We start from the raw sequence: 14449 nt of genomic DNA on the forward strand, positions 1-14449 counted from the left end.
TCTTAAATAGTGATTTTCTAAGAGTAACACTGTGGTATCCAGATGCTGTTTTTCCTCTAAATTATATACCTTGAAATATCTTCTAGTGTTTAATGTACTGTATCTATGATGGATGTGTTATTAGTATGACATTTTCAGAAAATGATGACAGAGCTATTCTATAATTGCTAAACCCATCAATATCAAGATGTTTCCTGATTCCTACAGGATACCATAAGTAACCAGACGTCCACATCCTGCTTTATAGTATAAACCAAACCATAAAGTATAATGCAGATATGTAATCATTTTAAAGCTAGATTTACTGAAATTAAAACTCTCTGTTTGTCTATTTGAATGTGGGGACAGCATTGTCTTGCTATACTGAGAAGTAAATTAAATGAAAAAAATATTTTCTGGGCATATGTAATACGTATTCAAAGACTACAGAATAACACACTAATCCTGTTCCTGATGTATGGTAACACAGTAAATGGATCAGGACAGTGAACTGATTCAGAACATCTACAAGCCACATCTTGAACAATTATGGAATCACATGCCCAATGGGAAGTTTCTTCCAATCCCCTACCTCTTAGTAGTTAGGTTTTAATCTCACTGTGAATAACAAAACTGAGGATTTTTAGGATAGAGTGTACATGCTCTAAAGGGGGTTATCCCGTGAGGAAAAGCACTCTACTAACAAACATTTGAGTCTAACAAACAGGAAGCATTAGAGTCTGATACTGCATTGCTGGTGCACTAACATCATAGTTACCTTAAATCATACTTCATCTCTATGTAATTTCTATCAGCCCGGGCTAAATAGCAGGCAGTTTAGAGAGTTGATTACACATAAGTATTAAGCCAAATTCTGATGTCATTTATACTGCTGTAAGGCCCCAGTTCAGAAAATCAATCCCTATTTAACAAAGCATTTAAGCACATGCTTAACTTCAAACACATGCTAAGGTCCCACTGGCCTGAATGGGACTTAAACACGTGTTCAAGTGCTTTACTAAATTGCAACCAAAATCCAGCGTATCTATTGACTTCCGTGCTCAGGGTTTACACTGATGTAAATTAGAACATATTTTGATCGTGTCAAGTAATTTTCATATTTTTTCCCCCACTTTCAATGGTCTGATTCAACAGGGGGAAACATGATTTTTTCTGCACATTTTATTCTTTCCATTTAGTAGATACATTTTATTTCTTTGTTTCAAATGACGCCTGAATTAAATTGACTTTTGATTTACTCCCCCCTCTTTAAAAAAAAAAAAAAAAAAGAAGAAGGACAGTATCATAACCAATGTCCAGTCAGCTCCAGGAACAATGTTTGTCAGTTTATTTGAGCTCCATCTGCTGACTCTATCGAAACAGCACAAAATGTTACTTTTGTCTTCTTCCTCAGGCCAAGATTTTCAAAACCAAGACTCTGAAGCTGGGCTTTAATGGGGGTTGTGAGGTTCTCTGCCCTTTTATATATCAGCCCACTTATTCTGAAGTCTAACCCATGAAATAGAGCTGAGATTTACAAAGCTGCCCTTGGGAGAAGGGTGCCTAAATAATCCAGGTGGATTTGAAAAACCCACTCTACAAACCTCATATTAAACTCCTCTTTTTAAAAAGCTCAGCCTAAATAAGCAGTATGTATTAATTTATTTTTACTTCTCAAAAGCATAGCAGCACATTTCACATATGTATTATATTTATATTTATATTTAGAATCTAGAGGATATTTCAAACCAAATTTTAACAAATGTAAAATAAACTAATTATAAGGCTTAAATTTGCCATGCCACTTTCATGTATTGAAAGTTTTCAGATAAAAGTGTCCCACAACAAAACATTTACCAGCAACATTTAGTTTGGCATCGATTTGACCAAACAAACACTAAGTGTACTGAGGTATTGAGATAATGATTTTAAATGATACAAACTTCAGGTGGTGATGGGTGAGGGTGGGAAATTGTGTCTTGTTTAATCTATTTCAAGGATGAGGAAACAGAGGTAAAGCAGATCATTATCTAGCAGACAATCTCATAATTCTAGGCTGCCTTTGGCTTGTCCAACACTTCCAGTTCTCCCACCATACAAGCAACTATGATGGTTGAGTGCACAGCTCCAGGAGAGTTTAAAAGTAGCACTAACAATGTTCTCTCAACCTCCACCTTCCCCACCAGACTAACTCAAACAACATTGCAAATAGTAGAGGCCTGGTTCTCTTCTCACACAAGCTTCACAGTGAAGTTATTCCTGATTTACATCAAAGTGAGCAAGTGAAGAATCAGGCCCTAGATTCATATTTTAAATATTATCCAGGGAACCTCTGGACAAACTGATTCCTGATATAACTTCACTGAAGTCACCAGAGATAAATTGGCTCTTCTTGTTTTATTAAATTATTGCAGGACTCAAGGGCCCAAACATGAGGTCCTTACTCAAGCAAACTTCCAAACAATTTTAATGGGAATTTTTCCTGAGTAAAGACTGAAGGTGAAATTCACCTCTGCGTAGAAGTAGCACAATCATGCACCATTTAAAATCCCACTTATACTCCTTTTTGAGCACTTTTTCTCACCCTGAAAACTCAGGACCCAAACGTGGGCATAATTCCTTGAGCATTAGATTCATAGACTTTAAGGTCAGAAGGAACCATTATGATCTTCTAGTCTGACCTCCTGCACAACGCAGGCCACAGAATCTAACCCACCCACTCCTGTAACAAACTCCTGACCTACGTCTGAGCTATTGAAGTCCTCAACTTGTGGTTTAAAGACTTCAAGGTGCAGAGAATCCTCCAGCAAGTGACCAGTGTCCCATGCTGCAGAGGAAGGCGAACCCTTCTCCTCCAGATCTGCCCTGGAGGAAAATTCCTTTCCGACCCCAAATATGGCGATCAGCTAAACCCTGAGCATGTGGGCAAGACTCACCAGCCAGACACCCAGGAAAGAATTCTCTGTAGTAACTCAGATCCCCCCCTCTCTAGTGTCCCATCACAGGCCATTGGGCATATTTACCGCTATTATTCTGAAGCTGCATTGTACAGAATAGAGAAATATCATCTGCTCTCAGATTGACCCCTTCAGCAAATTTATCATTTTTGCTTTCTGAACTTGGTTAATAATGTAGAGGAGGTAAAGATAAGATCCTCACTACTATGCTGCTTTGACATTGTTTCAAATAGTAAAAGCAGAAGACACAGACAGCTACAATAAAAGACAAGGACCAAATTCAGGTCTCCATTAAAGTAGCATAAATCCAGAGTAACTCTATTGACTGCAATGGAATTACGGTGGATTTAGACTGGTGTAACTGAGAACAGAATTTGGTCTAAAATCTTCTAAGACAAAACAAGTAAAAAGAAAAATCAATTCCTGATCTATGGCACAATCAAAGGAGAAAAACCATACATAGTGAAATAGTCTATAAAACTGCTAAGATTTAGAAACCTTTATGGAGAGATGTTGTAACAGTGTATCTTCTGCATCAAAAAAGAAGCCATAGTACAAAGACAGCATTTATCTGACAATGTTTTCATATTTTGATATTTTCCCTTTATAAAAGTTAACTTTTGAAGACATCCCCACCAGCTTCCTATCCTCCTAAAAATGTCTGACTCTTAATAAAGAGGCACAAGGTGAGTGAGGTAATAAATGAATGAAGACATTAATATTTCACAAGGATTCAACTGAAATTTAGACTCTTCACAGCTTTAGTGCTGTGTACCTGTACTACTATGTTCAGCATTACCAAACCCAACTACAAAAATCGTGAGTCAGACCTCCACAAATCATTCCATTTTTAAAAATAATGAAATTTGGGCTCATTTTATTTTCCTTTTGTTTTCTGAGTCTTCAGGGTGCCTTTGTAATCAGGTTCCATGCTTTTCTCCACAACCATAAGATCGAAGAACTTTACTTTTTAAAAAAATGGAAGGTGAGATGTTCACATAATCACATGAATCCTGGACTTGGGGCTTTAAGAAAAACACCAAATATTGCTAGACTCATGATAAAATTGCAAGATTAGGCAAAACTATGTATGTTTTAGAGTATCCTGCACCAGAGTGCAGCTGATATTTTGGTTTTTGGGCAATGAGCCCTTGAGGCTGCTTTTAAATTTTCATTCTCTATTGCCTTTGGTATGGGGAAATTTTCAAGGCTGTGTAAAGACCGTGAAACACAGAGGAAGATTGCTCACCAGTAACTCCTGTGTGCTGCACATTTTGCTGTGACTTTATGGTGCTTTGCACTATGAGAAGAAAAAAAAAAAAAAAAAACACCCTACCTACCATAGACAATATTCACAGACTTCCACAATTCAAAAGTAAGTTAAGAGCTGATCTACACTAATGCTCAGAGATGATCTAAGTTACGCTAGTTCAGTTACGCAAATTATGTAACTGAAGTCAACGTAACTTAGGTTGACTTACATCAGTGTCTACATCGTGCTACTTTGACATGAGACGATTTCCCATCGACATAGCTTCTGGCTCTCGGGGAGGTGGAGTACACAAGTTGATATGAGAGCACTCTCCCATCAATTTAGCGTGTCTTTACCAGACCCACTAAATCAACACCGCTGCATTGATCACAGCAGTGCTGCTTTAGCTGGTAGTGTAGACATGACCTAAGTCTTTGATCCCATAGGCCTTAATCACATAAGTAGTCCCATTGACTTTAAGAGGACTACCTATGTAAGAGCTGGAGGGACTTATCAGAAAGAGTGTATTTAAGACAGCAGCTTGGAAATGGCTGCTTCACATAAAAATTTCGTTCTACTGTTTGCAAATGCCAGTAACAATCTGAGAATCTTACAGTCATTAGTGAGCATTAGAAAAAGTCTACTCTGGCAGCTTCATTCTCTTCATAAAGTGGGAAGAAAAAAATATATTATCCTTACAACGGGCTCTTGTAGCCAAAGGCGAATAAGAGTTGCCAGGGTGTAGTACATCATCAGCAGTAATATGGGATTGGCATGGTGATACCAGAGTAGGTCTTGGTTTGCTATGATCTTCCAGGTGCTTGAGCAATTGGTTTGAATTACTGAAGTGACACCAAATAACCTGTTCAAAAAGAGTAAGAAAAAAATTTAGAGAACAAATATTTAATTTTAAAATGTTTTAGAAGTACAATTAATAGATACATTATTATCTATCTTAATTTTGTTTAATTTTTTCTACTTCTAAAACATTGGCTTTAATACAGTTTGATTTGATTAACATTTTATTTATTTAAAGTGTCAACTGAAATGCAGGTCAAAGTCAACGTTTTCATTTCACAACATTTAGTGAGTACAAAAAAGGGAGGGTTTTTAAAAATAAATTAAATAAATAAATATATGAGATATACCTATCTCATAGAACTGGAAGGGAACCTGAAAGGTCATCAAGTCCAGCCCCCTGCCTTCATTAGCGGGACCAAGTACTGATTTTGCCCCAGATCCCTAAGTGGCCCCCTCAAGGACTGAACCCACAACCCTGGGTTTAGCAGGCCAATGCTCCCCCCAGACAGAAAATAAGGACATTATGTCTTTGCACCTCTCCATTCCAATGAAAAAACTACCTTGGACCTGACCCTTGTCGACCCAGGCCTGAAGAAAAGGAAAAAGAAAACTTCATGGCAAATCTGCATGTCACATCATGGTAGCCATTGCCACTCCCTCTGGGTCCAACCTTTAACATTTAGTAAGTTATGATTCATAACAAATTAGTAAATTGTCCCACATCATCATTCTAGTCACTTTGTCCAGGATAGAGTTGGAGATCAACTCTCCTCAGTAATATCTATGGAGGCTTCAGAACTTGGAGTTTTAATGCACTGTCCTAAAAACCTAGGCCCCAATCCCCCAACACTTACATATATATGGGTAATTTTACACAAATGAATAGTCCATCTGAATTCAAAACTGTTCTAGATGGAAAGCGAAGCCATTCAAGAAACAAATTTTAGAGGGGGGCACAAGAAAAGTTATTTGTGAAATTACTTGTGAAAAACAACATAGGTGAAGTTTTCCACAAAGAAAACATGAGGCATCTCAGAGAAGGATTTTTAAATTATTATTTTGCTTTGGCCTGGACCTCACAAAAATTTCTGGCTGGTAAGAATGGCTTTCTGCAGATTGAAAATTATTTCAAACAAGAAAACTGCTGTATTTTCTACAATTAAAATTTAAAGCAAGATGCTAGAAATTTCACACCAAAACTGGTGAAAAGTCCATAATGAATCTAGTCCCTACAGTTTAAAATATTTTTGCAGAGTTCTAAAGCAGGGTTATTAAAGTCTTCACCATGATTTATCACTATTTAACTAAAGCTTAACTAAAGATGGCAAAGCAACGATTTCTATGGAAGACTTAAGCAGTGATCTCTATTCACCTAAGTACACTGTATTTTTTAATGTCTAATTAGGCAGTTAGGCATGCCAGATAATGACTTTCTGTAGGATTATTGCATACCTCACCTTCTGACTTCAACCAACCGACACAATAATCCCACAGAAACGTACTGCCTGGTGTGTGTCTTTTTGAGGTTATGAAAGGAAGAGAATTAAAAAGGGGAGATTCATACCTTTTCATTTACTAGAAATTAGCAATATGGGTGTAACAGCATCAATCACTAATCAGAAATCTCTAAATCTGATATTCTAACACATTCTATTAAACAATTTCCTTAGTGGTCGCTTCTCATTCTGAGCGCTAACATGAGCCAGAGGCTATAAACTTTAAGACATTTTACAGTTTTTGGGTGGACCCACTGCTTGGAAAAGTAAAAGAGAATTCTGCATACAAAATAAAATGCTGTAACTATAGAGGAGCCTGAGCGGCCAGGTTTGGATATGGCCCAGAATCAAATTTCCTCTGAGTTCAAGCACATTTGGACCTGGTGATTTGGTTCAGGTCTATCTAACTGCAACATATGCTAAACTGTGTTATGTTAATATTTCTTCTATCATAGTAGAACATCCTCTGTTGCCTTCTGCCTGATCTCTCAACCAACTTGCATCTCTTCTCTCTTACTGATCAGATACATCCAGCTCCCACCATTCTATCTTTCTCCTTTATTTTATGCTACATTCTTCTCTCTACTATTTTAAAATTTTATTTGTAAGTACAGCATTGAATCACACCAACTCTGTTTCACAATTGTATCATTGTTTCAGGTCATTATCCAACTCTCACTGAAGTCAATAAGAACCTTTAGTTTATACTAAAATCAGGAAAAGAAAAGATGTTACTGTAGGTCATCTACTTTATCTCTCTGCCAGTGTAGAAATGATTCCTACAATATATATATTCTACTGCTTTGTACAAAATCTACAGTAATTTTAAAGTTTCTAGATTTAAGTCTTCATTTAACCTCCCTTGGAAGACTACTACACATTCTACATGGTTTTACTGTTCAGAAGATTTTCTTGTTATTCAGCATAAATACAGTATTCTTTGTTTTATTTTCATTCCCATTTTGTACCATACTAATTAATTCAAGTCCCTTCTAGCTGTTTATTCCTATTAAATACTTGTAGATCATTACAGTGTGCCCCACTTAGTTGTCACATAGCTATGCAATACCTATTTAGCTCTTTTAACCTTCTCATAATTCAGTACCTCTAGATTGATCATTCTTTATCTTCTCTGAAGTCACCCATATGTTTCAGCATTCTTCCAGTATGAAGGTACTCAACACAATATTCACTATGTGCCTGATCCAAAGTATAGTCAAGTCAAATGGAAATATTTTCATTAATTTAATGGGCTTTGTACCAAAATGCCTCTCATGCAGCATTTGTGCCTGGCCATTAACTTCAATTTGAATCGTGGGTGCACAGAATCACTAAAGATCAGACCTTAAAACCTTTTAGTTATTCAAAGCTTTTAAATACATAACAAATATTCTAGGATGATTTCCATAATACGAAGTTGCATGAGAAGTGATATATGACATATCATGCTTCATTCTAGATATTTTGATGTCAGAAACATGTCACAAAATCAGCCCAACTGAGGATCAGCTACATTTTGAGCTTGGTTCTGACCTTAGTAGATGTCTTTTCCAACATACATAGCATATACCATAAGTAAAGGGAAAAGAGGAAATAAAATGCAAAACTTGACAAGCATGTAGCTTGTTCAGTCTGGACACCGGAAAAACATCTGGAGAAACCCATCTACTACTGTATACTCTTTGCTTAAAAAAAATCATATTTAGCTCCTTGTTAAACAAATGATTTTCCAGGTACAACACAGTGAGCCATTTCATTTGTGCATAGAGGCAGAAGTTGTATTTTTCAAAGTACAATTTAGTATTCCAAAAACATATTTTATAGAAATCAGTGAATTCACAGAGAGGCAATGATCCAAGAAGTGTTTTAAATTATGAAGGCCAAGAGGAACTTTATTACTCTGCTGAGGAACATTAGGAAACAGCTCACTTAAAAATAGCTTTTAAAACAAAGGTAACAGGTGGTTGTCCCATTGCTGCTTTTCAAGCCCATTTTCCCAGCAAAAGCTTCCTACTGAATCTGTGAAGTATCCATTTGGTGGATGTACTCTGAACTTCCAAGACTCTTTCTGACCAATTTGCAAGCTGTGACTATGATAAATATTTAATAGTAATTTAGCAGCAAAATCACATTGACTTAGAGTGGAAATGTTGCTTTTAATTGAAAACCATGAAAAACTTTCTCACGATATTCGAAATTATGGAGTTGTTGAAGGGTCACACAGATATTGGCTGTACTCAGCTCACAGCTAACACGTGTTCAATTTACAGCAGTTTATTGGTACTTTAAGATGTTATTAGAATCAGTGCTATGTTATGGCTTTAAGTATCCACTGATTAATGGTTAAGTGAAATTAAATATACATTATCCACAAGCCTGCTGAGCAAATTATTTATGATCAGCTATTGCAATATATGCTACATACAGTCGTCATGAACTGGGGCATTTTTCATTTCAAAAACAGATTCACAGGTCCAGATTCTGGTCATGTTGATGTTATTAGCAATCTACCCATGGACTTCAATGGGACCGAGTCTTGCTCCATCAGTTTTTAAACCAAAAGGGCAATTATGATAATGTAATCTGACTCACTGTGTAAACCAAGTAATTCTTGCATTAAATCATAAATTGCAGTTGAATTCAAGTGTATACTTTAGAAAGACATCTAGTCTTGAGTTACAGATTCCAAGTGATGGAAAATCTATCACATCACTTGGTTGGCTGTTCTAATGGCTAATTACCTTTATTGTTAAAATTTTGCACTTCATTTCCAGTTTGTATTTGTTTAGCTGCAACTTCCAGTAATTGGATCTTGTTATACCTTTCTTGGTTAGATTAAAGAGTCTGCTACGATAAGATACCTTTTCCTTGTGTAGGTAATTATAGATGTAATCAAGTCATCTCAATCTTCTCTTTGATAAACTAAATAAATTGAATGCCTCGAGTCTCTCATAACTACTATTTTCTAGACCTCAAATTATTCTTGCAGCTGTACTCTGAACACTTCAACTTTTCAACAACCTTTTTTTCAAATATGGACACCAGAAATAAATTCTAGTAATAGTCTCAGCAATGCCATATGCAGAGGAAATTCCACCTCCCTACTCCTGCTCAATATTCCCCTGTTTTTACATCCAAGGATTTCTGTAGCCTTTCAAACACAGCATCACAATGGAAGATTATGTTCATTTGGTGATCTACTATAATAACCAACTTCTTTTCAGAAGCACTGTTTTCCAGGATACAGTCCTCTATCTTGTAAGTGTAGCCTAGATTGTTCCTATATACATAACCTCCGATTTTGCTGTATCAAAACAAATATTGCTTGCTCCCAGTTTACCAAGCAAACCCGATCATGCTGTGTATGTAGGTTCAGAAGGATTAGATTTTTATCAGTCAATGTTGATAAGCGTCAATTTCTTTGTACACACAGAAAAAATATTTCCATCGACAATAATCGAAAATTTACAGCTATGCAAAGTAAGAAAAATGCTTCTTGAGAAATGATTAGTGCTAGATTTAAGGATATTTACTTTGTATATTCTGAAATGTGATGTTGACAATTTGTTTCAACAGCTATGAAGATTTAACTTTTTGAATCTCAACATCTTCTCTCATAAATAATTATTACCTGACCCCTCACAATTTTCCCCAACTGTGAAAATTTAAATTGATAAAACTTCATACTTCACTGAACAGCAGTGATATGAGTACCAACTGTTGTATTACATCCTTATCATTACACAATGACTGGAAAAGGAAACTAGTTCCATTTAATACTTCCATGTCATAAATAAAAAAAAAATTGGCTAAAGAAGCCAGTGTGTATCATTATCAAATATGAGATGAATGCACTGTTGTTACAGTATTAGATCTGTCATTGCAAGTTTTTCATACGTTAGATGGCAAAACAAAAATCCTTCTTTGACAGTGAAGCTTTTCTTAACAAAACTTTTTTTTTAAAAATGTAGTTAAAATGTGTATGTACAGTACTTCTAATTTCACATTTTACATTTTGGAAATAACTGAGTATGACTTCATTAATGAAGTTCTCACTTAATTTGACTCCTATTTCTGGTGTTTAAGGTCAGGGAATAATATGATATAAAAATGTTATTTTTGATCACTTAATGCCAGAAACAACCACCTTGCATTAAAGGGTTAGGAACAGTCATTAAGTAATTAAGACAACTAAAAGCCACGTTTGCTGCAGAAAGCCTGCAAGTGAAAAACTAACAAGGTCATAGAGATTTAGATCCTGATTCACTAGATGGAAGTAAAACACATAGCAGTTTTTCTCATGAGCACACACTAACATGCAGCAATGTGCAAACCACACTTTATTCAGGTAATTACGCATAAAAAATTCATTCAGTGCTTTGGATCAAAGAGGACATCAAGTGATTCATAATGGCATAATGTCTCTTATCATGTACTATTGATTATGCTTCCTCTGAAGGGGCTTAGAGTGCAACTGATTCTCAGGCTGGCTAGAGTTCTAGTGAGCCTCTCAATGGCCTAATCACAAATACTCATAAGCAAAACACACTGTTTTGTTTTTGGTTCTCATGTATTCTTGCTGGACCTCAAAGTCTGGTGATTGAGAAATGATGGTTTTTGTCCCATTCTAATTGCAACTGTTGGCAGATTTATAAAAGCTAAACCTGTTTCCAGTATTGTCAAAATTCTCTCTGAACACCTGCCATAGATCATTCAGGTCAGGCAAATAACGTGTTTACATATATGTTAACATATAACAGTCTTTTAGTGTTCTATCCCATTCAGAGATGATAAAGTGAAGCGATGGAATATGTTGCATCCTAACAGCTATTGAAATGCTGGAGAGGTTTTGTTTTGGTAAATGCAGAAAGAAAGAAAGAAAAGGATCTAAATGATTCTCCAAACACAGCTGAGACTTACTTTTTTTTCCAAGCTGTCAGAGCCAAAAAACCCCCCAGAGATTAAAACCAACCAGCCAATTCCCACCTATCCCCAACCCCCAAAAATCTGTACAGCTATTGCATGCAATGTTACTTCATCTGGCAGAAGCCAGAAGCCACTGCTTCCGTAGGATGTAAAGGCAAAAGGAAGTATAAATTCCCAGAACAAATGTTATTGTGTTATCTTTTGAGCTGGGGAAATGATAATAAAAAGCATCACCATTATAGTTTATAAGGAAAGAAACAGTATTTGTAAAGGGAGCAGAAGCTCTTGGGCCTTCACTACAGGGGGATTTTTGTAACCAGTGTAACAAAAGTAACAATGCTGTCTAATTTTAGAGACAATAATGCAAAATGCTTTCATACGGTGCTGGCCCTCCTCCTTGTTTCCAGTTGCTACATTGCAGTCAAATAAATTAAAATACACTCTTAAATGCTTTTCTAACATTACTTTTTTATACACCACTTTCTCAGATATTCTGTACACTGTGGGGCCATATCCCCATTCTCTGTTATGTGGCTCCAACTCCTATTAATTTTAGTGGACAGTTACTCCATTATTGCTGATCTTAAACGCAAAAAAGAAGCTTACAAGAAGTGGAAGATTGGACAATTGACCAGGGAGGAGTATAAAAATATTGCTCAGGCGTGCAGGAGTGAAATCAGGAAGGCCAAATCACACTTGGAGTTGCAGTTAGCAAGAGATGTTAAGAGTAACAAGAAGGGTTTCTTCAGGTATGTTAGCAACAAGAAGAAAATCAAGGAAAGTGTGGGCCCCTTACTGAATGAGGGAGGCAACCTAGTGACCGAGGATGTGGAAAAAGCTAATGTACTCAATGATTTTTTTGCCTCTGTCTTCACGAACAAGGTCAGCTCCCAGACTGCTGCACTGGGCAGTACAGCATGGGGAGAAGGTGACCAACCCTCTGTGGAGAAAGAAGTGGTTCGGGACTATTTAGAAAAACTGGACGTGCACAAGTCCATGGGGACGGATGTGCTGCATCCGAGGGTGCTAAAGGAGTTGGCGGGTGAGATTGCAGAGCCATTAGCCATTATTTTTGAAAACTCATGGCGATCGGGGGAGCTCCCAGATGACTGGAAAAAGGCTAATGTAGTGCCCATCTTTAAAAAAGGGAAGAAGGAGGATCCGGGGAACTACAGGCCAGTCAGCCTCACCTCAGTCCCTGGAAAAATCATGGAGCAGGTCCTCAAGGAATCAATTATGAAACATTTAGAGGAGAGGAAAGTGATCAGGAACAGTCAGCATGGATTCACGAAGGGGAAGTCGTGCCTGACTAACCTAATTGCCTTCTATGATGAGATAACTGGCTCTGTGGATGAGGGGAAAGCAGTGGATGTGTTATTCCTTGACTTTAGCAAAGCTTTTGATACGGTCTCCCACAGTATTCTTGCCGCCAAGTTAAAGAAGTATGGGCTGGATGAATGGACTGTAAGGTGGATAGAAAGCTGGCTAGATCGTCGGGCTCAACAGGTAGTGATCAATGGCTCCATGTCTAGTTGGCAGCCGGTTTCAAGCGGAGTGCCCCAAGGGTCGGTCCTGGGGCCGTTTTTGTTTAATATCTTTATTAATGATCTGGAGGATGGTGTGGACTGCACTCTCAGCAAGTTTGCAGATGACACTAAACTAGAAGGCGTGGTAGATACACTAGAGGGTAGGGATCGGATACAGAGGGACCTAGACAAATTAGAAGATTGGGCCGAAAAAAACCTGATGAGGTTCAACAAAGACAAGTGCAGAGTCCTGCACTTAGGATGGAAGAATCCCATGCACTGCTACAGACTAGGGACCGAATGGCTAGGTAGCAGTTCTGCAGAAAAGGACCTAGGGGTCACAGTGGACGAGAAGCTGGATATGAGTCAACAGTGTGCTCTTGTTGCCAAGAAGGCTAACGGCATTTTGGGCTGTATAAGTAGGGGCATTGCCAGCAGATCGAGGGACGTGATCGTTCCCCTTTATTTGACATTGGTGAGGCCTCATCTGGAATACTGTGTCCAGTTTTGGGCCCCACACTACAAGAAGGATGTGGAAAAATTGGAAAGAGTCCAGTGGAGGGCAACAAAAATGATTAGGGGTCTGGAGCACATGACTTATGAGGAGAGGCTGAGGGAACTGGGATTGTTTAGTCTCCAGAAGAGAAGAATGAGGGGGGATTTGATAGCAGCCTTCAACTACCTGAAGGGGGGTTCCAAAGAGGATGGAGCTCGGCTGTTCTCAGTGGTGGCAGACGACAGAACAAGGAGCAATGGTCTCAAGTTGCAGTGGGGGAGGTCCAGGTTGGATATCAGGAAAAACTATTTCACTAGGAGGGTGGTGAAACACTGGAATGCGTTACCTAGGGAGGTGGTGGAGTCTCCTTCCTTGGAGGTTTTTAAGGCCCGGCTTGACAAAGCCCTGGCTGGGATGATTTAGCTGGGAATTGGTCCTGCTTTGAGCAGGGGGTTGGACTAGATGACCTCTTGATGTCCCTTCCAACTCTGATATTCTATGATTCTATGATAACTAAGAGTAAGTGGAAATAATGGGCCCATCCCTGCAATTGGCTCTTCAATGGGCTACCAGTGGACCCAGATGTCTCCCTGCAAGGATGATGTCTTTTTCCTTTCTTTCTTATGTAACTGGTACCACTATCTGGTAATGTATGTCATGAAGTACAATCAATGCAGCATCTTAGCATAACAGCGTAAAATAAAAATGTAATTAGGGATTGGAAACCTCAAATTGCAGCTTTGCAAAACATTTAGAAATTTACTGAATAAAGACATTTTCCCATCAAAAGCCTGCATATCACACAAAGAGTTTTTTTAAATAAAGATTTCTCTCTCATCTTTAGACCTTACTTTATGCTAAAATATTCCTATTACTGCTAATACAAATGTTAACACTTAATCACGCAACAATATTAATGCTAGGTCCATATTATAAAAGCAATTTGATCTAAATGGAGAGAATCCCTGATTATTCACTCTGGACCTGCTCGCTTCTAGCATAAAAGTTTTACCATA

General features: G+C 37.7%; 1 protein-coding gene across 3 annotated transcripts in view; it reads right to left on the minus strand.

Annotated features, from left to right (window-relative positions):
- PIEZO2 (piezo type mechanosensitive ion channel component 2) overlaps positions 1–14449 on the minus strand; it is a 429456-nt gene that overhangs the window by 116851 nt on the left and 298156 nt on the right. For all 3 annotated transcript variants that reach the window (XM_054019895.1, XM_054019894.1, XM_054019896.1), the window contains exon 8: positions 4888–5050. In XM_054019895.1, coding sequence (XP_053875870.1) covers positions 4888–5050 — 163 coding nt within the window. The remainder of the gene's footprint in view (positions 1–4887; positions 5051–14449) is intronic.

The sequence above is a fragment of the Malaclemys terrapin genome, chromosome 2 (genome assembly GCF_027887155.1).
Source record: "Malaclemys terrapin pileata isolate rMalTer1 chromosome 2, rMalTer1.hap1, whole genome shotgun sequence".
Taxonomy (NCBI): Eukaryota; Metazoa; Chordata; order Testudines; family Emydidae; genus Malaclemys; species Malaclemys terrapin.